Below are 23,343 nucleotides of genomic sequence, written 5' to 3' on the forward strand. Positions count from 1 at the left end.
CCAGAAATGTATCGATCAAGTTGATGAGAACTTACAGGTAAAGTACCTTGCGCACTGCTGACGTTAGGGCGACGTATTCGGCCTTGATGAAACGCACTGAATTACACATTACGACAGATCATGTTGAAGTTCAAGAACAATTGAATATGTGGAACTAAGTGCAGCTGCTATTTCTAAAGATTGATGGTAGCAATGTAATGATCAAGGGCTACCTCTGGTTCGTCCCAAAAAACGAAGTGGTTTCCTTCAGTCTGAAAATTGAACTTCACATCTCGTGCCTCTTCGGCATCAGGCCCGTACATTGGCTTTGGGTCAGCCAAACACTTCCTTAGTTCTTGTGAGGCCCACACTAAGATACCAGGACTCGCCCCACCACACATGTATCTGACACGTAGGTTGGGGAGGAATTTCTCCGCCAAAGCCGTGTCGAATATCGTACGTCTTACCATGATCTTGAATACGTCTAGTTGAATATAGAGAAGGAGCGTGTCTGAAGCACCGAAAGTCTTGGCAGACGTGAGCTCTGCGAGCTCCTCTGAAGACAGCTCGTGCATGGAGTGAGTTTGGTTCGAGAATTTGTTGAACTCGAGGTCAGCAATGTTTCCTGAAGTGACGTTTTTGTGTGGGAAGTACGCAGTCGCCCATTCGTAGAAAAGATTGAATCTCTTCTCAACATCGGGTTCGAACCAGAGGGCTCTATCGTAGATTGGGGGATTGGGTATACCAATGTTAATCGCAGCCACATCTGCGGCACCGTTCAACATCCCGGATATGATGGAAGATGGAGTGCGCCTACCGTGAGAAACCATGGTATGGAGATACTTTCCAAGGTCAGAAAGAATACTAGATGGCAAGGCATCGAGATAGGCTACAACTGCATGAGCCGGCACAGACCCTAAAGACCATCCTATGAGCGCAATTCCACCACTGGCACCTTGCGCTGGGGGAATACGTTGCTCGCGGGCAAAGGTAACAAGGAAAGTAGCGATATCGACCGCTTGGTTGCGAAGGAACTCCTCTTGTCCCTCCATCGTACCGGAGGCGAGACCAGCCAAGTCCACATCACGGAAGCTAGTGGTGGGATTGTAATCACGCCTGTGTAGGCTGACTATGCGGAGACGGCGTACAGTAGCTAGAGGGAAAAGCTTCCTGAAAACACCTGCGTAAGGAAGTCAGCAGGACTTTATGGAGTACTAATGTAATCGCACCTCCATTGAAACCCATGCCATGGACGAAGACCAGGGTTGTATACGTATTTCCAGGGACTTCGCCACTATCAAAGTAAGAGTAGGACACGTCATCACTGGTGGTCAGAGTTTCGAGCTGAGTTGAAGTGGGCATCTTCGAGCGGAGTGTGCATACTGATTCGAACCCCTCTTTATGAACGAAAATAGCTCGAATGTATTTGCACAGTCATGCACATGATGCATCAATCAGATCCCCGGAGACACCTGGTAGCACAGCAAGTTCCTTGAAGTGCTTACTTGCGCCGTCCCGGTGAGTACGTGTCCGACTCATGCAAGCGCAACAATACCATACGATTCACCTACATACGAAGAAGACAAGATGCAAATGACGAACCATGTCCAACATAGGGTCTACGACCCCAAAGGACTCTATATGATGCAAAAAAAAAGTTCCTTGAAACAGTATCGTTAACATGCCATGAAACGTTTGCTATATATGGCGAGCTGGTTTGACTTCCTTATTGAGAGAACCGACCAGAGTGTCCACATGAGGAAATGATGCGCTCATGTCTTCGTGTTTCTCTCCTTATCGTATCTAATTTGTCGACAAACATTCGTAGATTTATGGAAGCTATCTGATGCCAGATCTTTGAAGATCATACGGTACGCCTACCATGTAGTAACGTAGGACTTTGCGCAGATGTTTCAGATCAGCGATCAGCGCTGCCACACTAGTGTAAGGCTGATAATGAGTTCGAAGGGGAAAGTGAACGAAACGTTGACAACATAAGACGTATAGTTAGAATGCGCGAGGATAATGAGACGAGACGTTTGTGCGAGACAGAGACTTTCGGTGAGTGAAATCAACCGTTCACAGAAGAGTCACCGCTGCTGATCTGATACCTGAGCTACTGTAGAGTTACGGCCATAACTCCCACCCTCACACCCCAAAGGGTGCGAAGTTATGATCGTAACTCTATAGTACGGCACAGGCATTCAAGTCCACGAGGTCTGGTATCGAAATATCTGATATGATCACTGCACCCACAAGCTTGGTGATATATCGATAAGCAACGTGTCATGCCTGAAATCAACCGGTCTCAGGAGAGTCATGGACTCATCGCCGATCTGATATTTGAGTTACGGCATAGGCATCCAAGTTCACAAGGTCCGGTATCAAACCATCTGATATGATCACTGTGCCCAGGCAGTGCTCCTCACGCAACGGTAAGTGCAGAAAGATGTTTTTGGTACAGGACAGCTTACTGTATTTGATATAAAGTTACCAGCCACGTAGAACACTTCCAGCAAAGACTTCATCATGTCCGACTCCCCAATACCTTGTGTTCCCATCGCCACCAATCTAGATACCAGTTATGGACCACTGCTTGGGAGCATATGGCTTGCCTGTATGTTTTACGGTGCAAATTGTTTGCAGATGTAGGTTTCTGTCATGCTCATGCATACGAAGACTCAGAATGGCGCATGTTTTACTTCAGCTTTGTATATTTCATCAAGTATGATCGCGTTTTAAAAGATGTATTGCTAACAGCATCTCATTGATATCATAATACGATTCGTCCAGTTATCCAAAGGACCGGATGGCACTTAAAATTATGGTAAAGGGCACGTTAGGACTTTCGTTAACACTGGCTCACATGGAATCGTGCAGGTCATCTCTATCTGGCTTTTTGACACTGTGCACCTGATCTTGGGCTGCATCGGAAGTGAGTACTCATTGCAATCAAACTGTACATCGGTTGACGGGTCGCACAGTATGGCAGTATTTAATCTCAAAATATGGGAATTATGTTTTTCTCTCAGGGACTCATCCGTATGCAAGATGTTTCATCGGTGAAGTATGTGCTAACAGCCATTCATTGTAATAGGCCTCTGTTCATCGCATTTGTTTTTTCGGTATGTAAAAACCTGGTTACCTGCTATCTCTTGTCCGGTAAAGAAATTTCACACAGGGCATGGTATCTACAATTTCCCAGCTATTCTTCACGTTCAGAATCTGGCACCGTAAGCAACCAATCCTGCATTAGTTCCACCCTTGATTCAGATGGCTTGGGCTTATAGTGAGCAGCGGACATTGGGTTTTTCCTGCTTTTTTGATCCCAGCGGCCCTTTCCCAACTAGGCAAGTTGAAAAGTACTACGCAACACCATGGAGCAACTTGATCTAATGACATTATGACATCTGTCTTACAGTGCTATGCTGCTGTATGTATCTTCAATCCGCTATACATATCCATGCTGATTGGGCTTTCAAATAAAGTTTATACTTTCAAGGGACTGGCAAACAGCACCGTCCAAAATCTTGATGATCTCACCGTGAGACTAACGGTTTGATTTATGTCTTCAAATCAATGTTCATGCAAATGTTTATAGAAATACGCCACTGCTGTGAACGCACTAGCAGCTGGCACAGACACAATCATTGCAATTATTATGTGCACGTTGCTTGTACGAAGCAGAGCGGGCTTCAACAAGAGGTTGGCTGTCTTTTCTGCGTCCTGAAAGGTTCTCATATTTCCATCACTAGGACGGATGCAATGTTGGCACGGCTTATCATCTTGTCTGTCAACTGCGGCCTATGGACTGGTACGTTTGCATTAGCAATTTCAATCATGGTGAGACAGTCTTTTTACAACGAGAATGGAATGTTGACGGGAAGTAGAATACAGCTATGCCAGACAATTTGGTTTACACCTGGCTGCAGTTTTCTCTGTCTCCGTTGTATTGCAACACCGTTCTTGGTTGTTTGAATGCCCGAGGCTTCGTCCGTAACGGCATACAGACAGACCAAATGTATACAAGCTTTCATTTGGGTTCTGCTTTTGGTCGCAAGCCTCAGCATCCAGGTACGTTCTAATCAAGATTGCGCCACTTACATCTCATGTCGATAATTGCAGCTCAATGTTACAGTAGAAACCAGACGAACCGTCGACAACGAGAGCATAGACAGTCAGGTTCGTTATTCTAGCGCATACCTTATACTCTAACTTTCAGTATGCACCCAGGCTCTGCAAGCGTCGTCCACAGACAAACAAACTTCTCACTCAACAGAAGTCTCACTACGTCCACTTGGTGAACGTTATTGCTGAGACACACACATGTAGTATGAGGCATTACGGGGCACCAGACGTGGTTTCCGAGGCTATATTTATTAGTCAGGCACTGAGTATTGTAACAAAGCATCTGTGCATACTTGGGAGGAAATTTACTTTTCTTGCTTACTTGTTCAAATCAAACCCGCTCACGCCTAGTCAATCAGAACACTCTTCTACTGGAGCAACTCACTGAGAGCGAACTCGAAAATTCATCCAGGGAAGCCTAAAAATGTATACAGATGAGAGGCCCCCGGCTGCCGCTCCCTATAATGTTCGGCCGTCAGGACCTCCAACTGATGGGCCTCAAAGTAAGTGCATTCTACTGCTTCTCCGCATCAGGAGATAACTTGCGTGCTCCACCACGGTCGCCTGTGAGCGCTTTCTTCCTGAAGTTGAAAATGAGATCGTTTATTAAGCGTGAGTGTGGGGTTGAATGTGCACTGCATGTGAAACGCGGCGCTACAGCTTTGGAATCGTTGTCATATCTGAGTCGAAGCCGTCATAATTTTTTTTGTCGAATCCTAAGTCGAAGGCTTTGGTTTTTAGCACAAAGATCATTGAGTTACTAGCGGGGTTAATATTCACGGTTTGCATTGAAAGATAGACATGGAAGGAGAGACTGGATAATCCTGGTATGCTGGGAGTAGCAGCCGGTGACCCATGATATCGGTGAATGCATGAGTCCTTGATAAGATTGATCATGGGTCGTTGTTAGTGCTCAGGCAGCTTTCTCATGCGAAAGGATGGATCTCTTTTGTCTCACATGACGAAAAACTGTGCTGGACCGTCAATTTGCTAGTGATCAGTCCTAGAACCTTCGGCCGCAGGCGGGTGAATGGTCAAAAAAGTCGACAAGCAATTCATCGAAGGTACAAATCTTTATACTCTGTACATCATAATATGATATAGCTAGATGTGGCAGGAGTGGGATGGATTAATCACTATCATTTGTCGTTATAAGTAGCTAGTGGTTTCTGGCCAAGGAAAATGTAAAAAATCATCTTTGACTGAGCCTCGCTCTCCCATTCCTTTTCTAGATCTTCTACCATTTCCTTGTATTCTTCCTCCGTCCGAATCCCCAGTGTCACTACCGTACTTAACATTCTCTTGTTGGCGCCAATAAAGCTCTCGCGAGCCCCGGCGTTTATCCCGTCTGAATCGGGTGGACCCCCAATGCTGACTTCGCAACGTTGCGCCTTGACTTGGTCAAACCCTGCATCTTTGAGGAATTTCGGAATGTGGTCAGCGCAGTCATTTAATACGCCCCTTTTGGAAAATAGATCCCGAAACATCGCGTAGTACTCTCGTGATCTCTCTCCAGAGATGCATTGACTGATTTCGACGAGCTGCACCCAGCCTCCTGGCGCAAGTACACGGTAAATTTGCTCCAAAGCCGTGTCCCAGTTCTCTTTTGAAAACGCTGTCATAAGGAGCCGCTGATTCACCAACTGAAAGCTGTCGGTCCAAGTGCTCGGTAGCTGTAAAACACTCCCCGCATCCAGGTGGATCCGCCGCTTCTGTTCATCGTCGAGCCTTGGAAAAATGTCTGTCTTCGGGTCAATTCCATAGAAAGTAGCATCTTTCTTGGCATTATAGCAGTCGAGGAGCCAAGATGCTGACAATTAAATAGTCAGACGAATAGACGAATCACAGACGATCACAAACCTGAGCCAGTCCCACTGTCAAGTACCTTGTCTCCCGCGTGAAGTTCGATGGGAGCAAATACAATACGGTTCCCTAAAGCCTTTCTAAAGACCTCGTTTTGAAGATCAAGTCTATGAAATCAGAGGCTTCAATTTCAATTCAGGTCAAGAGCTATGGTCTGACCTCTTGCGCTCCGATTCGTCGGTTGGGAGAAAGTAGAGCGACTCTGTGGCGGAATGCATCTCGCTACCAACAGTGAGAATAATCCTCTAGTGTCTGGTGAGTGATCGTCAGCTCAAACATTTTGGTGGACAATAGAGCTTACATTGGGACCTTGTACTGAACCGAGTGTTGTCGGAAAGATTGCACGATGAACTTTTAAGCACTGGCAAGGCCAATTCTATTTCACCTGCAGTGCATAAATAGACTACCATTGACCAATTACCGGCTGCTAGAATGATGCCCTTGATCAGGCTCATCAATCTGCTTCGAGAAAGATCTGATACAGCACTTCGGATTTGTACTAGCCTGTTAGCTAATTCAGTATAAGTATGGCCGTTTGAACGAATAATAATAAATGCGCAGACTCCAGTACAACCATGGATCTTGATTGATTGATCTTAGAAATTGTCCACGGCATCACAAAAAGTCCCAGGTTCCTTCCCAGCCGCCGTGTCGAGAGAAGTGGAGGCGGCATCCGAGTACTATTGTATGATAGAGCGCGTGCAAAATCATGTACCGACTCAACTGTCCTCTTTCTCGCAAACACGTGATAAATTTTAGGGTTACCTTGACAAGCAAGGTAATATTACGTAATGTTGAGACTCCAATGATAGAACAAGCTTGGCATCAAGATGGGCGGATGCATTACGAGTCGACTACCCTTTCTTTTAATATGAAGTGTTTCATGTATTGATATCGATGATCGCAGGTACCTCTAGATCACCCTCTTAGCCCCCGGACTCTCATGGACAGCCTCAATGATACAATTGTGGTTTCTTGGGATTCTTCCTCAGGGATCGGAATTATATATTCTTGTCAAACTCACAAGTCACTGGTTTTCCTAATCCCACTCACTCGATCACAAGGCTGACCATAAGTGGCAAGCATGGAGAACATACCCTTAGACAAAACTATGCTCTTATCTTTATTTCTCGAGACCTTACTTTATGGTGCGTTGCCAAGTGGTGGAAGAGTGGTGTCGGAATTGATGATCTAAAGCAGGCGTATTCCTCTCTTTGTACCTATTAACACTGTTCATTCTACTTGTACTCGATAAATCTCAACGACGACTCCTTCTCCCAGTGGCGACCTTGCTGCTTTTATTTGCGACAACTGTGAGTACCATAAAACCCTTTGGACATTACTTAAACACATTCACTTTTAGCATCTACTCATCGATTTTGTTGAAGCATTAGAAGCATTCATATTCAATGTGCATACAATCGGTGCAGACGCCTACTTCTCCATCCTTTCTTCACCATTCGAAGTCTCAAAAACGATGGTTTATGCTGCGCAAACTATTCTAGCCGACAGTGTCATTGTGAGGTTCTCCACTTGACATGTTATCCTCTCCTTTGAGTACGGCAGTAGGTCTGGCGATGTTATGTACTCAATCACAGAAGGCTCTCAATAGCCATTCCTGGTTTTACTGTGCTGTTAACCAATGCGGGTAGGTTTTTTGGGTGGTACATTATTCAACCCTCGTCTAATCCCACGATATTTTGCAGGGCTTGCATCTTATGTTACCTGGGACCTTTCTCAAACCCCCATAGGGTCTCCTATTTCAACTGCTGGGGCTTGGTGTGTCACCTCATTCTATATATTAACTATGCTCCTCAGTGCGGCGTGCAGTGGTATGTCTGTTCATATATTCCGTAGCTAATCTGCAAGCTCCTAACAACCAAACGATATCAACAACAGCTTTGATTTCCTGGCGCATCTATCGCACTCGTCGTGCCATACCAGGCGGGGTTTCTGTTCTTTTACCTGTTCTCATCGCCATCATCGAAAGCGGGACTATCTATGCCGCGAGTCTCCTCGCATCTCTTCTAACATTCCTGTCAGGATCCAACGCCAGATTTCTCGCGGTGAACATTATCCCTCCCATCATGGTAAGACTACTCGACTAAGACGCAGGCAGTTTCAAAATTTTATTTAGGGAACCGCTTTCTGCCTCATCATCTTGCAAGTACACTTTCAGGTAGGCGGTAATTCCTTAAAGTCCGCCGAATCGAGGGCTATCATCCCCGGCCACTTCGCAAGGCGATGCGAACAGGAAACGTATAGCATGCAACCAGTTAATTTGGTACACACCAAGGACTCGGAGGAGATGCAGACAGAGATCGTCTACTCTGATATGGCTAGCGGAAATAAGAGGGAATCAGTCTCGGAAGGTGTTTTTGAATTGTAGCGTGGACCAACATTTGATCGTCTCTCTCGTGTGCTTGGCGATGCTGCTACTCACACATTTTCCACTTATGTTACTACAAACATTACCTATTAGTAAAGGCGTATCCTTATTTCCTTGTGGCGTGATAGGAACACTAGCGCTTGTATGGTGGTGCGTTACGTTCTTGTTTCTTAGCAATGTTTGTCAATCCCCAAGCACTTGGATTGGAAACTGACCGTGTCCACAGAGCACACAACCTGGCACTAGCCCCACTCAATTCTGCCATTTTATTTCTTCGATTTACGAGCCATCACCAAATTGTCACTGTGGGAGTCCGAGAAATAAACTGCGCAAAAGTGTTTACTAGTTTTGCTCGGCTTCTCGGGCTGCATGAGAACGAAAGAAGTGCTTCGTGGACCATGCCATCTTATTCTGGCCTTCGATCAAAGATGAAGACCTTGCCGTTCCTAGTGACGCGGGTGGTCATCGCAACCTGCGCTTATGAAATCTCGTTCTGTGCTGCCCAACCAGTATTTTGTGCTACACCCATTGACATGGGTGGCCTTGGACTGGATACTCCAGCCATTGACACTCTTTGGCGGAAATATGGTATGTTAGTTCATGGTTTATGTTGCGATCGGTGTCAGATCTGCCCTCCCATGTGAGTAGATATATCAAAAGATAATGTACAATGGTCTGGAAATGTCTTCCATTGCAAACCTTGGCAATAGAAACTTTCATGTATGGGGGTCCCCGGTCCAGTGATCTCTAAGTTATTAGAAGTGCTCCAAGTCCGGTGGTCCCAAGATACTGCAACGAGCGATCTGAGAATAGTAGTCACATTTCTGGATCAGGTCGTTCCGAGGCCTCGGCGTACCTGGACCAAGCATATATATGCGACCTGACTATACACTCAATGACAGGGGTTTGTAGCGTGGGCAATAGAAGATACATGGCACGAGTCCGTGTAGTGGCTGTGAGCCAAGGTGCCTGCCATCCACATCGTGTGCTCATTGCCGTGTTCTCAGCTATCGCAACCGCGACGATGCTACCGTCTTTTGGACCTTCCGAGCGAACTCTTATGTACATATATCCAAGAATCTAACAAATGAAGAACTTCTAGTGCTTTGCATCGTCTCAAAGCAGCTTCATTTTGCTGCACTCACCGTCTACTTCGATCGGTTCGCCGGCGTCAACGCCCTACGAACGCACCCGCCAGTATCTGCCAGCCAACCATAGCTGCATTACGCGGGCTTTTGTTGGCACTCTGGGTGAAGAAATGTAATTCCGTCTGCTGTACGGTCAACAGTTATCCCCAACTCAGGTTTCTTACACGCTTCATCTCAAAGTTGGAGCCGTTTCGCAACCTTCACTTACGCTTCGGGCGTGGCATGGAGCCATACTCGAGACATGTCATATTTGGGCTCATAGATCTAATGATTGTCATCAAGAAACAGGGATGCGAAGACATGCTCATAACTGGGGGGCACACAGACAGAGCATGGGTTCCAGGAGTAACAGATCTAACTCGCGCTTTACGCTTGGAAGGCGTGGTCAGCACCGTGGATGTAAGTCTATTCTCTTCTCCCCTTCTCCTACCTACTTGCTTATTACCACCAGACTGTTGCCAGATTTTGCAGGAAATTGTTTCGTCGTTACAATCGTGACGAGAATTACTGGATCACAATAACGCCTTCCCTCACAACATTGAAGACAGTCAACCTTTCAACAGACTACTTCTTCGCACCATTTATGAGCACATGGACCATTCGGACACTCAATGATTCTATCATCACTTCATTAACACTTGACCTTCGCTTTCGCAATGCGCCAAAGTGGGCCCATATCCTATCAATGCTCCGCCTTCGCCACCTTCGAGAATTTGTTATTTCCTCCAATTCATTGTCGCTTCAATGTTTGACACAGTTTCTACGACGTCATAACGGGCTCACCTCACTGACCACGAAAGGCCTCTCCTTGGAGGACAATGAGACACAGAACAAATCGGTCCTCACCCTCAATGCCCTCCCCAGACTTAGGACACTTGTGGGATTGCCGAATGACATCGGGCACATCCTTCGTCTTCAGCCTAGCTTCAAAGTCCTGAAACATATAAATATCAGCGACCCTGATGCGGATGGTTACATCTCATCCTTGAACGACTGTCTCGACGCGATGGTAGCCAGAGACAAAATTTACGTAACCTCAATAGCAATCAAGACGGAACATATGTCTTGGCTGCTGTCACAAAGCAGCGCAGATTCGGAGAGGGCGATGCCGCCCATTGCATCCCTCACGATTGTTTGGAAGGGCCAAAATGAAGAGTTACCCTCGTCTAGTTTCACTGCCGCATTAGCTGGGTGGGTAGCATTGTTCCCGACACTGGAACATATCCATTGGGGAGTAAAGCGAGACCTCGAGGGATCACAAGCTGAAAGAAACATCGCCATTGCCATCATCAATCGTTGCCCTCGTCTCAAGACCTTGGAATTGCTGAGAGATCCCCCAATTCGTAAGAGGGAACCCCCTTCAGTTGACGTGTGGCTTAGGGACGGTGCGTGTTCGCCTCTTGTCGAATTCTCAATCTTACGTATGTACTATGAAGATCCCTTGTCGATTCAACAATTGGCATGGTCTCATGACATTCAATATAGTGAGTAGATCGTGTGTTATTACGATTAACACTGAATCAGTTCGTATCCAAGGTGTTACCTCTTGTTCTTGTCGTGATAAAGCTCGAGGATAGCCGGTAATATCCATATTTTGTCCGAGTATGCAACACATAGACCAAGTGTGTTTCAGATACTGATATCACTAGCACTGCGCGACAGCTTAGATAGCGAATGCCGTGCACCCTAACCACAAGCTAACCACTACCTGTTAACCCTGGCGGAAAACCCGAGAAATCTATCTGGTCTTGGACTGCTTGACCAGCAAGGGTATATGATACACGTAGCCGTAGCCGTATATTGGACTTTTGTATAAAAATCAGAAAAGTGATTTTAACATTAAGAAACAAAGGATACATACACCAGGCGGCGCCACCACACGCATTTGTTGAGTTTCCGTGGTACCTGGTTGAATATCGGAATTTGACATGGGAAGCATCTGCAGTTGTTGTGACTGTACAACAGCTCAGTGGGATGGTCACCAGCTTGTTGGCTCTTGATCCTTACCTTTGGAACAGCAGCCTGAAAGTTAAGTCCGGTAGCAGCGTTGGACCCGGAAACTTGGAAGCGAGCCATGATGTTGACGACACCTGGTCGCGCAGCTGAGGTTTGAGGTGTAAGGGTAATCTTGAGCTCCTGCTTATCATAGGCAGTATAGGAAGTCAGCCGTGGCGCAGGTGGGTGCTGTTGTTGCGGAGAAGGTCGAGGAGGCGCCTGGCTCTGTGGTTGTGGAGAGAAGGTGGTAAAAGCGGATGTAGCAGAGGAAGGAGCAGGAGCAGGCGATGCCGGGGAAGGGGAAGAGTCAAACAAACCAAGAATATCTTGAACACTACTTTTCTGGGGTTGCGGTGAAGTAGAGGGTGTGCGACCAGGCGTCGGGGACGGAGCAGCAGGACTGCTGCCAAAGATCTCTGCGAGGAGGTCTTGATTGTTGTGCGTTGCCTGGCCGTTGATGACAGGCGTCGGCGGTGCCACCTCATCGCCAAGAAGATCAGCATCCTTCCCACCTTGTGTAGACCCAACGGGCTTATTTTCACTGACTGGGAAAACGTCAGAATGTTGTCAAGTCAGATTTAAGAGTCCACGCACCAATACCCATTACAGTAGCTTTGAGCTCTGGAGGTGGCATTCGTTCTAGGACGCCACTCCTTAATTCGCCCAAGGTGAATAGACTGGCGAATTCAACGGCGCGTTGTTGCAGTTCCAGCTCTGGGCTAGTGGTGTGCTTGGCAAGAACCTCGGCAATCCGCTGCTGTTGTGGCGAACTTGTCGTTGGTCTGGAGGCCAACTTGGTGATACTTGCCATGAGGAATTGACGAGTAAGGGAGTTTGCGTAGGGCGAGTCGAGGGTGGTAAGCAGGAGATCGAAAAGGTCCTTGTCAGTAATCTAAAAGAAGCAATTCATTAATTCTCAATTCCAGGCGCAGAGTTTATTACTGACCTGCTTGGGCTGATCCTCGTCCACGACGCCGCCGTCGAAGAGCAGATCACCATATTCACCGATTACCCACAGAGCAGCCAGTGTTAATGACTCCTGCGAGATGTCATCCTGGAGGGCAGTATAGAGCTTGGACGATGTGTACGCTTGCAACTCTGGGGTGTGAGCGACAAGACGGATAAAAGCAGACAGGATCTCCTCGCGGACAAAGTTTCCGGCCTAACATGAACTTGAGTGAATAGATACCTTAGACGTTGGGAACCCACTCGCCAATTTTAGCACCCTAAGTACGGTGTCGATGTGCCACCGCTTGTTTGGAGCGAATCGCTCTGCAGCGAGTGATATCTGTGTTGTCATGCCAAGCTTGAACTCGTCGTCCGCAACCTCAAGGAAAGCAAGCAGCTCGCGAATGAGGATCCGCACGTTTTGCTCATTGATGAGCGCATATGACAATTCGAGAGCACGCCGCCGGATGGATATATCGCCATCCCGCAGACAGTCTAGGATGATATTTCTGTGTCGCTGAACTGCATTGGTGTCCATTCCAACCACTTTGTTCAAAGTGTTCAAAGCGACATAGCTGAGCGAAGTAAGCAAATATGCCTTCAGAAAGTAATTGTAACCGACCGAATGTTATTGTCCCGGTTACCCAAAAACTTGCCAAGAATGTTGATAGCCATGACACGCAAACCAGAATCCGCTTCGATCTCAAGGATCGTCAGGACAGTTTCATATAATATCGAATTCCCGACGTTCTTAGTCGAATCAGTGTTAGTTGCAACCTGCGCCAGAATATCATTCATGGTCTCGCTAGCGCGTGCATCGCCTCTGCCAAGCAGACGAAGTAATCGCAAGACTTTGACCTGCAAAAATGGGTCTGTGATACCAGAGACATCGTGCTCGGGGCTGTATCCAGTGGTGACCAAGGCTTTCAGGTTACGAACAAGTAGCGGCACAGCCTACGAGCATGTAAATAATCCATGATGACAAGTTTGCTAGCACGAGAAAAAGCACTTACATTCCGGAATTCGTTCAGACAATTCTCGTCGTTCTGACACATTTCGATGGTAAGTGTTATTGCTGTAAGTAGCACGCCGTGATTTCGATCAGTGAGAAGATTCTTGGCTTTCGAGATAAAGTGATCGGTAAGGTCAGGAACCTTCTTGATGACGCGAAGAGCACACAAAGCAGCCTGAAGTACATTCCAGTCTTAAACATGAAACACGATGTGAATATAGAATGTGCGCACCTTTTTGCGAATGTAAGTGTTACTTGAGCCCAAAAGCTTCTCTATCTCATTTGCCAAATCTCGCGACATTTCCTCAGAAGCTATGTTTGCGAACGTGCAGAGTCCCAAACCAACGACATACATATTGGAGTGGTTCATATCACTGCGACAGTCACTTCAGAGATAGTGGATCATAACATATGACACATACTTCTTCAACGAGTTTGTAACGAGAGTCAGGACCTCTTGATTCTCGTCCAAAAGTAACATGATACCCAAATATCCAGAGCGTTTATCCGTGAATCGGGGGCTCGCGACCAGTTTCAGACATTCTATCTGACCGAAATGGGCAGGCGATCCCAGCATGTGGATGTACAGCAAGTTTTGCTATATTGTTATGTCGCGCGTACACGTCTTCCTCTCTGAACGACGCCCGGATGGCGGCTGATTCCTGTTGGATCAGGGCCCGCTCATCCGCGACGGTCTGCAAGGATCTAAGGTGACTTCAAGACCATGGATTTGAAAAACCTACCTTGCAGGCCCTTATTCCTTTGATCAGGGCTGTCTGAATGCTTCAGTAAACAGTTCCAAGCCGACATTCAGGACACACACCCTTGAGATTGTGGTACACCATGGCTGCGCGTTTACTGGAAGCGAGGTCAGACTCACCACAATATTGAGAGGTCACACATGTGACGTGACTTATGTGATCTATGACGTGACTCTACAGGATCAATGCATTGGAAGGGTATCGATAACGATGAGAAAGAAGTATTCAAAACGCCCTCTTGCTTTTTCTGACTACAAAATTAAAATACCAGCAGTAATAAACACACTCACTCTAAGCTAGCTAGGTATACTTTAAATCCTGAAGTGCGATCAATGCTTAATTTTATTCGCGACTTGGCTTCATTCGTACTAGGGAGCTTGGAAAGTGCATCACAAACCAAGATACGTCGGACAAGTGGTAATGACCTCCGGATATACACACTACCCCGACACACTTTGTTTCTTCATACCTTAGCATACACCTGCGAAGTCGCAGCTCTGTGAGCTCCAGAAATACAACAACCCTGGGCCTCTCTTGAGTCTTGAACGTGAATTTAGCAAGGGAATGAACTTGTCACGTCAGCTGCCTAGCTCGCGCAAATGTAACAAATGAGTTGAAGGCAGGAGCTCGTTGGAAAAAGTCAAACCATATTCTGACTATTACTGAAAGCGCTCTTTGCGTTTGACGAAGATCGATCGTGCAGCTCAGTGGGTTTCGATGGTGAAAGATCGTGATCGAGTCGGATGGGAACCATGTTAGGAAACAACCATATTGGCGAGCCAACATCAACGATTTCAAACTGGCCGGTAATACCAGAATTTGGTTCAGTGAAAATATGATTGACATTTCCCTCATGTTCGCGGATAGGCTCAGTGGTAGATGAGAACGTGGGTCGGGTTTCTAGGGGACACTGGATGAATGAGATCGTCAGGACTCAGAATACAGTTTCGGGAAGTGGAGATCGACTAGAAGGTCGATACAAACTAGACCATAGCCTAGGCAGAAAATCCAACAGGTGTCACCGAAGAAATGATGGACGAAAGGCAGTCGCAGAATACACCGGAGAGTGAGGTGCCCCTCTCACTCAAACCAAAGTCCAATCTTGAGAGAGCAAATTCGGGTCGCCTATCCAGGTCGCATCCCGAAAATCGATTACCTCGTACCAAGTTCGCACATTAGAATCATTCTGTCGACTACTAGAGAAAGCTTCGCAGTAGGAAGTCTGAGGTCGAAATGAGTGAAGCAAAAGAAGTTAAGTAAAATGACAGCCTTTTACACGCAGCGGTCTTCGGTGGGTGCTCCAAACAGATATTGTGGCTGTGAAACATCCGAGTTCCGTGTCCATTGGAAATCACGCCTCGCATAATAGAGATGAGTCGATGACAACAAAGGCGCCTGATAATCGGAGGAGGTAAATTAAAGTGCAATGTTTGGTCGGATGATATCATGAAAGGTCGGATGGCAAGGACAATGAAAGTCGAAGAGAGATGGTAAATGGGCATACGGTGTGACAATGCCGATCGAGGGAATGGCATCTTTGGAAGGATAGGAACTATCACCGCACAAAAGCAAGGTACATCGGGTTCGGTCCATGGTAAACTGTCGATACTAGATCCGAAGCCAGAGCGATACTTGAGAAGAGGACAAAATGGAAAGAAATGCCGGGTAAACGAGATCGTCAAAATGAGGTCTTGACAAGGAGAGTTCGACTATGGGATCGACATGCATGGGTTATGCAGGAGAATCAGGTGGATTTAAAGAAGCAAAGAGAGCGAGACGGTTGGAATCTAGGTAGTGCAAGTTGCATGCTCAAGACTTTGTTAGATCGAAGTCTGTTGTTTGGCTTTGTCTCATCGAATACCAAAAAGGCCCGGGTATATGATGTTGGAGGTCAAAACGAGTGAGGCAAGTGGCAATATAGAGAAAAGAAGGTTGCATCGAACGACGGCCCTATATATATGTGACCTTCATGTGACATAGACGGCAATTATGAGACATCCGAATTCAACAAAGAATTGGCGACTGCAGCCCATGGTCATTTCAATCTTGACCAGTTGAACCAGTGACTCACAAGCGAGATACATTCTATGAGGGATATCGTCAACAAGGACAAGACTGAGTACTACCATCTATGAGGATGATCCGGTATTCATGTTCATGTTGTCATGTGATTCGGCTGGGTATATATCTGACAGAAAGCAAGCCAGGCAATGAGTAGCAGCACGCCGCACTGCTGACTAAGCTTGCAAGTTCCAGAATCCATCAAATTGGTGACTTCATTGAAGTTGTTAGGGGAGAGTTTAACGAAGGAGCAGCTGCATGGGTGCTAGTAGGGGTGTTGTGATACGCTAGCTGGTGCATTTATTGTCGCGTTGAATTACAATGATGTTAAGAAGACAGTTGTGTTTCGCTATCTGCCTGCTTTCCCTTCCTTGCCTGTACGCAGGACGGTCACTGCTGACCGAGTGACAACTGCACCCTAAAGATGTCAGTTCGACTGTAAAGAATCTTGATCAGTACTGTAGTGATCCTCCAGGGATCAAACATACGAAAATTTTCTGGTGACGTTGCGCTCCAGCATTCTCAATCAACTCAATTTCCTCGGCCGTCAACTGCGGAACGTTGGCTGTATCAAGATACTCTCTCATCCTATCCGCCTTGGTCGAAGTGCTGATAAATACTGTGTGAGCCGATGGCACATTATGCAGCACACCCAAAACGAACGAAACTTACGTCACGACCAAAAAACCATATTGCTGCAACCACTTGTTGAGCACGTGTCCAACTGACACAGGCTCTCCTCGAGTAGACTCGAGACGTGCCCGGATTTTCTCGATTATGGGGTCCAAGGGTCCTCCTGATGCGCGGAAGAGTGGTGATAGGCCACCAAAAGAGGACGTGACGATGTTGTGTTGTTTATGCAACGCGATCACAGCTTGTAAGGACTTCCACACATACGGGTGAATCTCAATCTTTCGGGGGGGGGGATTGTCAAAAACAATACTGACACTGATGTGATTTGGCTCACCTGGTTGACCGAAGGCGGAAACTCAGCGCCCTCTAAGATCTCTTCTAAGTGTTCAACTTCGAAATTTGACACTCCAATAGACTTCGATAGTCCTTCCCTCTTGCACTCTTCCATCGACTTCCACACCTCCTTCAGGTGGCCCGCATGGTGGCCGGGCACGTGCACGAGATACAAATCCACGTACTCCAAACCAAGCTTCTTCAGCGATACGTGCAGCGCGGTCTTGGCAGTCTGGCCGGGCTGCAGACGATGGAGCTTAGTGGTGACGAAGAGTGCAGAGCGGGGCATGCCGGACGCCTTGATGCCGGCGCCCAAGCTCTCTTCATTCTCGTACATCTGAGCACCATCGAGGTGCGTGAAACCGTTGGCAATGGCGGTTTCGACAGTGTTCTGTACGTCTTGCTGAAACAGTGCTGTACCGGTACCAAATGCGATCCAGGGGACTTGATTGCCGTCGTTGAGAGTGAGAATGGAAATCGCCATACTGTCCGTGTGAAGTGAAGCCCAAGTCGACGAGATCTGTGAAAGACTGTGAAGTGATGGCACTTATACCTTCAGGGGGATGCCGTATCTGTCTATTGCGCATGGATGGGACTCCGTGTAACTTGACCGGAGACCCACCAGTGAGGTCATCGGGCCAGTGCTATATCTCCTATCTGATGCTTAGATTACCAAGCTTTTTAGGAGCGGACCGCCGCCGATCAGCATGATGACTTCCGAAGGACCGAGGGAAGAAAAAGAGGAAGACTAGGCAAGTCAGTCTCCTAAATCTTTATATAGAACAGTTAGGGCCACTGTTTGGTCACGGGTCAGTATTGAATTCTTCTTCAGTGTCCGACACACGCGAGAAGTCAGAGAAACATCATTTGCGTAGCACATCGCGTGGTCCAGGAAGTGGTTCTTGGTCGAATGATAGTGGCAATCTGTGCCAGCATATCGTTTATGGCCTCAGTGGAGTCCTTTGGGGTATTTGGAATGGTCTTGTCATAAGCTCGCTATCCCAAACTTTGAGACAGTGTTAACTTTGGTTCACATTAGTAGACTCATACTCCGTCAAGTGAACAAGTGCCGTGATGGATCCAAGACGTCGTAAACGCGCACAAAATGAGATGGTCCTCACACTCGAATCCAAACAAAACCTCGTGAGAGCAAGTCCAGGTAGTCGAAGATATTCCAGAATCGTTAGAGCGTACAATCTCGTGGTTTAATTACCGAATACTACATAAAATTAGAGGTCAAAACCAATGAAGCAAGTGGAAGTAAAGAGAAAAGAAGGTCGAATCAAACGACGGCCTTACATACCCAAGCTTCACCAAAGTGTATTAATGAGAAAGATGTGTGTGAACATCTCTGCGGTGTGGACCTATGAGCCGTAATTGTGAGACATTCGAATTCCACTTGTGCTGTATGATCCAGAACTGCAAGTCCATGAGGGCATTTCAATGTCGACTGAAACATCCTGCAAGGGACTAAGCTTGAACTAAGCTCGAAGACGAGCGATGGAGACTACATAGTGTGCTCACGGTTAATGTTGGCATAGACCCTGCAGAAGAATCTAAATATGTTCAGGCTGAGATCGCGAGAGTGGATGATGAACAAAAATGCACAAGAGCGTTGAAACTCCGCCTTGGTAACTGCTAATCACTTTCACTCCTCCTATAGTCTTGCCTGACCATATCTTTTGTACTTTTTTCTAAACCGCAATGGCGGATGTTGAACAACCCGCGAAACCTATTTCACCGATATCCAACCTGTTGCAGAAAATTGGTTTGACCCGCGACGATCTGAGCCGTCATAGCGACCAAATGCGTCAATTTTTGACTACTCAAGACGCGAAGACTCTTCGCGTTTTTTCTGCAGAGTCTGCAGATGCACAACAGAGTATTGCTTCTGTTCTTGGCAAATCTCGCTCCTGCTCTCATTCCAGCTCAAATTCGCGTCAAAACACGTCTACTGCTTCCCAAACACCACCCCCTTCCACGCCTGTCAAATCTGAGCCCGTGGAGCCTGCTATCTCGCTCCGTCATATGGACAGCATGGAAATGATCCTCGAGAGAAGGAGCCGAAAAATAAAGCGCGATAAGCGGGGAAAGAAAGACAAGGACCGCAATGCACCTTCTCCATCCCCTGCAAGCACAGCTTTCAGCCTTGACGCGTTCATGCAATCACGCGATTTACGACGCGTCCCATCCTTGGATCAATCTGATTCCTCTACCAATATAGCCTCATTGGTGTGTGCCATCTATATAGCGCGCCATTTTCGTTGTTGCTGTCACTTACGTACACTGCTGCATTCAAGGACAACCACGAGGATGAACTTCCCCTTCCTGTCACTCCTCAGCACCGCAAGTATTATAGAGATTATGATACCGTAGAGCATCCTTCACGTCTCAAAAGGGTATGTTCAAATTTCAATTCTTGACAATTACAATGAATACAAATTCGCTTCAAGGGTTCTTACACCCCCCGAGACCAGTCACCAACTCCCACGCGCCACAGTTCTTGCTCGATATTCGATCAGCCACATACGGCGAGTGTTGCAGACACTTCAAATGCGAACTTTATCACCCCCCGCCGCAACGCCTATTACAAGTCGCCTCTGCCTTCATCCTCTCCACCTCAATCTTCTCCGTTCGCGACGCCCTCTAAACCTATTGTCAACCTTGTGTCATCGCCTGGCCCCATGGGTCCCCTCCCAGATGAAGATGATTACGAAAATCTTCCATATACCCTTCCTCCCGGTCCATATTCTATGAAGAAACCAGACCTCTCGTATGCGGCCCTTATCGGCCAAGCAATACTTTCTTCGCCAGATCATCGGCTCACCCTACAGGAGCTTTACGATTGGATTACGATCGTGTATCCGTATTACAACCGAAGCGAAATGACGTGGATGAACTCTATTCGTCATGTCCTCAGTACAACCATATGCTTCCGTAAGGTCCCCCGTGATCGCAGTGTTGGGCGCACGCTCTGGGCGATTTGGGACTGCGATCTCGAGTGTTTCACTGATGGTGGTTTCAGGAAAGAATTCTGCGCGGAAATTAAGGAAGTCAACAAGAAGACTGCTCCTAAGAAGCGCGCAGCGGAAGAATCGGCGTCTGGTCGCAAAACGAAACGACAGAAGAAAGGTGCTGCACCTGCACCTGTTGAACCGCCGACAAGCTCGCCTGTACAAGAGACGACTCCTGCATTCTCAGGCTCCGCTCTGCCAACCCTTGTGCCATATTCGCAACTCCTCCCTCTTTTTCCTCCTCGCAGTTCTGCCCATCACCAACCTTACTATCAAAACTGTGTACAGCTGCCTGCCGATGTCATATTTCCTCCCTTACCACCATCGTCGAGTTACGCTCGTACTAGTTCATCATCATCTGCCGTCAAGAGCTCTGATGTGGCGCAGACGTCACCGATCCCCCCTTCCTCCCTACCCGGCCTCTCGCCGAGTAAAAGTTCTTCCAGTCCCCAGTTGTCCTCTGAGGATCACCTCTTTTTTAACCTTGATGGCGGCATGAGCCCTCGCATCGAGTCAACCCCTCCGCTAGAGTCTGGAATTACTCTACTTGATACTGATAGACGCAACTCAAAGGCAAGTTTACCACCTCCCAAAACACCTCCGAAGGTGCGCACATTCCTCTTGTCCGTGTTTTTCCTGATTATAGACTGTGTTTGTGCAGAAATCCATTGGACTGCCTCCCGTGCCGGTATCTCCTACGCTTGACCGTCGTGGCAAATCCAAGAAAGCTAAGCCACCTGCTAAGGGTTGTCCTCCGCCCATGTTGCCAACCTCTACATCACACCGACCTATGACGCCCCCTCCTCGTCCTTCGACGCCTCCTCGTAGGGGTGGCAGCAATACTGTACAACTCTCACCCATTCGCACGCCCTTGTCTCATAAAGGCCTCCACATGAGTCCCTCCGCAAGCCTCGCGCATTACAAATTCAATCTCGATCCACCCCCCTCCGCCACCTTCCACCCGGACGATGGGATTAACCCTGCTGTATTTGATACCGAGAATATCCGCACACCGTCGTGCAAGCGCGGCACGCATGCGCATGGACATCATCATAAAGATACCTCTATCTTGTTCCCGCCTGTAACGCCCAAGAAGCTGGTCTTTCCTACGCACAGTTCCTCCGCAGAGTCGCCATTCCGTACGCCTGGATCAAAGTCTATATTTGATCCGCATGATCCAGGGGCAATCCTTGATGAGGAGCTGGCGCGGCTTGGCGCAAAAGGGATGCAAGAGAGCCCGATTGGATTATTTGAAGGCCGACGCGGTCTGTTGTACGAGAGCCCGAACATGCCGAGTCCGGGGAAATGGGCTCGGTGGTTCTGAGTTGATTGATTTCGTTCTGTGAGCTCAATCTTGTTTTCATGATTCAGAGTGTATTACCATGGTATTTTGTCTGGACGAATTGTTGTTATTTCGTTCTCCTTGTGTATCTTATCGTTTCACTTTGGCGACTTGCTACTAAGTTATCAGATTCTTGTCATCATCGTTGTGTTATTTGTTCTGCGAAGAGTTGCATCTCCATTTACTATGATCTGTTACCAGCTAGTAGAATGCATATGACGAATAGAAGATGAAATCAGTCGTCGAGGAATGCAATGTGGAGGACGCTCTATTACATAATAGGGAAACCTACTCGTCTACAGTCAGCGGCGATCAAACATCAACGTTCCAATGCAACGCCAGGAATCGTTCCTGGACGTTCTGGTTCAACTCATTTTGGGAGCAGCAGCGAGGCGCTGACGTCATGCAACGCATGCCGCGAGAACTTTAAAGCGGGAGACTCGGCAGTTAGTTTGAACTTTGCACTGGTTTCGACTCACATCCACGCTAGTGCTAAGTCCACCATAGGTTCGAAAGTACATTGACCAAGAGGAACACAACTGTCTGTCTAGCAACTACCATAGCCTGCCAGCTCTGTGAACGGAGTCTCCATTTCATTATGATGTACATGGCTGATCCAATCCTTTATGGACACTTCAGCCTGACTTGCATCATTCAAGAATGACACAACCTTCTTCATCGCGATGGTCGCACCACGACCATCATTAAAGCTTGCCGCCGCTGGCCGCCCTTCAAAATTCGGTGCCGAGTCATTTGAGCGTCTGGTGCACAGTCGGCCATTGCCAAGGTTCAGATGAGCCACCACTAGTGCCTCCTGCGGCAACCAGCCCCTAATCCTAGTTTAACAATGGGGCTATTCCTGTTTTGAGGCACTGTTTCCATCTTCGAAGAACAGTCTCCTTTACATCCGACGATTTCCGACCACTTTCCTCTGATTTCCCGTCTTCAGGTCTGTGCTAAAAATTGGACTTCTTTTTGGTGGCGAGCTAATCCGGCCCACATGATTTATTCTACCAATGCTAGTGTGCGCAATCTTGCGATAGCTACACGAGAAGTAAACGTTGTCAACATCTCATATCTCCAGTAAGCTGTTGTCTGCATCTAACTTTAGCATCGATGTTCCCCAAGCTGATCCGCCATACAGCAAGTTACTGAATGAAAATGAAGGCACAAAGGCACATACATACTCCGGGCCTTCCTAGGATCACGTCTGATCACTGCCTTCAGTTTTTTCCTTCCGCATCACACAGCGACGGTATCGGTTAGACGGCACAAAACCTCCGCGATGACATTGGTCCTTTCAGAGTAGTCATTATAGTTATCATTCACGCTGCCTAACACAGATGACATCTATATCTACTTTGATCAGTTCCAGGTCGCCTCCCTTACAGCGTGTGACCATTTCTTCCTGACAACATCTAGTTCGATTTCTCGCATGGCATGCTTGACCAGCACTAACCATCAATATTCTTTTTTTACTATGCTTGAAGAGTTGCGTTGAACTGACGTAGCAACCTGACACCGGCACTGCTATAGGACATTCGCGACCACCTGGTTGTCCTGGCCGTCTGTCTTATTTTATGTTATTCGAGTCATGGTTCTATAATGCAATTGTGGTACGCCACCATTCTGCTATGTGTCGGCAGGTGGTTGCTAACTCTAAGAGCAGTACACTGTTGAAATTCAGATGTCCGGAGAGCTGATGATTGTTGAGCAACTGTTTATGGAGTCATCACC

At 47.3% G+C, this 23,343-nt stretch overlaps 9 protein-coding genes across 9 annotated transcripts; 4 read left to right on the top strand and 5 right to left on the bottom strand.

The window, feature by feature from the left end:
* Positions 1-148: 148 nt before the first annotated feature.
* Positions 149-1,344, bottom strand: BJ212DRAFT_1438328 (uncharacterized protein; the record flags this gene model as incomplete). Its single annotated transcript, XM_041337745.1, has 3 exons — positions 149-745; positions 797-1,159; positions 1,209-1,344. The coding sequence occupies 3 exons, from the start codon at positions 1,339-1,341 to the stop codon at positions 174-176; spliced, it is 1,068 nt and encodes a 355-aa protein (XP_041187080.1). The 3' UTR covers positions 149-173.
* Positions 1,345-2,164: 820 nt separating this feature from the next.
* BJ212DRAFT_885719 (uncharacterized protein) lies at positions 2,165-4,097 on the top strand. The gene is made up of 14 exons (XM_041344269.1): positions 2,165-2,414; positions 2,470-2,627; positions 2,687-2,704; positions 2,773-2,806; positions 2,860-2,914; positions 2,964-3,021; positions 3,077-3,104; positions 3,161-3,212; positions 3,270-3,329; positions 3,401-3,412; positions 3,468-3,523; positions 3,581-3,684; positions 3,735-3,822; positions 3,870-4,097. Exons 2-14 carry the CDS (start codon positions 2,509-2,511, stop codon positions 4,062-4,064), a joined length of 879 nt encoding a protein of 292 aa, XP_041187081.1. The 5' UTR covers positions 2,165-2,414; positions 2,470-2,508; the 3' UTR covers positions 4,065-4,097.
* Positions 4,098-5,143: 1,046 nt separating this feature from the next.
* On the bottom strand, positions 5,144-6,330 carry BJ212DRAFT_885749 (uncharacterized protein). Its single transcript, XM_041344270.1, has 4 exons — positions 6,272-6,330; positions 6,130-6,222; positions 5,968-6,077; positions 5,144-5,917 (listed from the first exon to the last, which is right to left on the bottom strand). The coding sequence occupies exons 2-4, from the start codon at positions 6,186-6,188 to the stop codon at positions 5,247-5,249; spliced, it is 840 nt and encodes a 279-aa protein (XP_041187082.1). The 5' UTR covers positions 6,189-6,222; positions 6,272-6,330; the 3' UTR covers positions 5,144-5,246.
* A 62-nt stretch (positions 6,331-6,392) lies between these two features.
* On the bottom strand, positions 6,393-6,699 carry BJ212DRAFT_885757 (uncharacterized protein). The gene has a single exon (XM_041344271.1). It carries the CDS (start codon positions 6,641-6,643, stop codon positions 6,482-6,484), a length of 162 nt encoding a protein of 53 aa, XP_041187083.1. The 5' UTR covers positions 6,644-6,699; the 3' UTR covers positions 6,393-6,481.
* Positions 6,700-6,770: 71 nt separating this feature from the next.
* BJ212DRAFT_1393232 (uncharacterized protein) lies at positions 6,771-8,661 on the top strand. Its single transcript, XM_041337095.1, has 7 exons — positions 6,771-7,118; positions 7,171-7,283; positions 7,334-7,489; positions 7,540-7,618; positions 7,677-7,802; positions 7,870-8,060; positions 8,108-8,661. Exons 1-7 carry the CDS (start codon positions 7,055-7,057, stop codon positions 8,357-8,359), a joined length of 981 nt encoding a protein of 326 aa, XP_041187084.1. The 5' UTR covers positions 6,771-7,054; the 3' UTR covers positions 8,360-8,661.
* Positions 8,662-8,840: 179 nt separating this feature from the next.
* On the top strand, positions 8,841-11,162 carry BJ212DRAFT_1393235 (uncharacterized protein). Its single transcript, XM_041337096.1, has 7 exons — positions 8,841-9,171; positions 9,204-9,391; positions 9,453-9,906; positions 9,959-10,892; positions 10,944-10,991; positions 11,044-11,087; positions 11,141-11,162. The coding sequence occupies exons 1-6, from the start codon at positions 9,082-9,084 to the stop codon at positions 11,082-11,084; spliced, it is 1,755 nt and encodes a 584-aa protein (XP_041187085.1). The 5' UTR covers positions 8,841-9,081; the 3' UTR covers positions 11,085-11,087; positions 11,141-11,162.
* A 42-nt stretch (positions 11,163-11,204) lies between these two features.
* On the bottom strand, positions 11,205-14,307 carry BJ212DRAFT_1449708 (adaptin N terminal region-domain-containing protein; the record flags this gene model as incomplete). The annotated part of the gene is made up of 13 exons (XM_041338739.1): positions 11,205-11,312; positions 11,369-11,461; positions 11,515-12,047; positions 12,097-12,394; positions 12,449-12,664; positions 12,716-13,025; positions 13,073-13,404; positions 13,464-13,637; positions 13,695-13,836; positions 13,885-14,060; positions 14,086-14,157; positions 14,206-14,234; positions 14,286-14,307. The coding sequence occupies 13 exons, from the start codon at positions 14,305-14,307 to the stop codon at positions 11,205-11,207; spliced, it is 2,505 nt and encodes an 834-aa protein (XP_041187086.1).
* A 2,240-nt stretch (positions 14,308-16,547) lies between these two features.
* Positions 16,548-18,133, bottom strand: BJ212DRAFT_885869 (NADP-dependent oxidoreductase domain-containing protein). Its single transcript, XM_041344272.1, has 4 exons — positions 17,252-18,133; positions 16,957-17,195; positions 16,773-16,893; positions 16,548-16,720 (listed from the first exon to the last, which is right to left on the bottom strand). The coding sequence occupies exons 1-4, from the start codon at positions 17,732-17,734 to the stop codon at positions 16,712-16,714; spliced, it is 852 nt and encodes a 283-aa protein (XP_041187087.1). The 5' UTR covers positions 17,735-18,133; the 3' UTR covers positions 16,548-16,711.
* An 821-nt stretch (positions 18,134-18,954) lies between these two features.
* BJ212DRAFT_1284170 (uncharacterized protein) lies at positions 18,955-21,588 on the top strand (the record flags this gene model as incomplete). The annotated part of the gene is made up of 4 exons (XM_041331801.1): positions 18,955-19,482; positions 19,563-19,649; positions 19,704-20,870; positions 20,926-21,588. The coding sequence occupies 4 exons, from the start codon at positions 18,955-18,957 to the stop codon at positions 21,586-21,588; spliced, it is 2,445 nt and encodes an 814-aa protein (XP_041187088.1).
* Positions 21,589-23,343: the final 1,755 nt, after the last annotated feature.

This window comes from Suillus subaureus, assembly GCF_016647635.1.
Source record: "Suillus subaureus strain MN1 chromosome Unknown BJ212scaffold_56, whole genome shotgun sequence".
NCBI lineage: Eukaryota > Fungi > Basidiomycota > Agaricomycetes > Boletales > Suillaceae > Suillus > Suillus subaureus.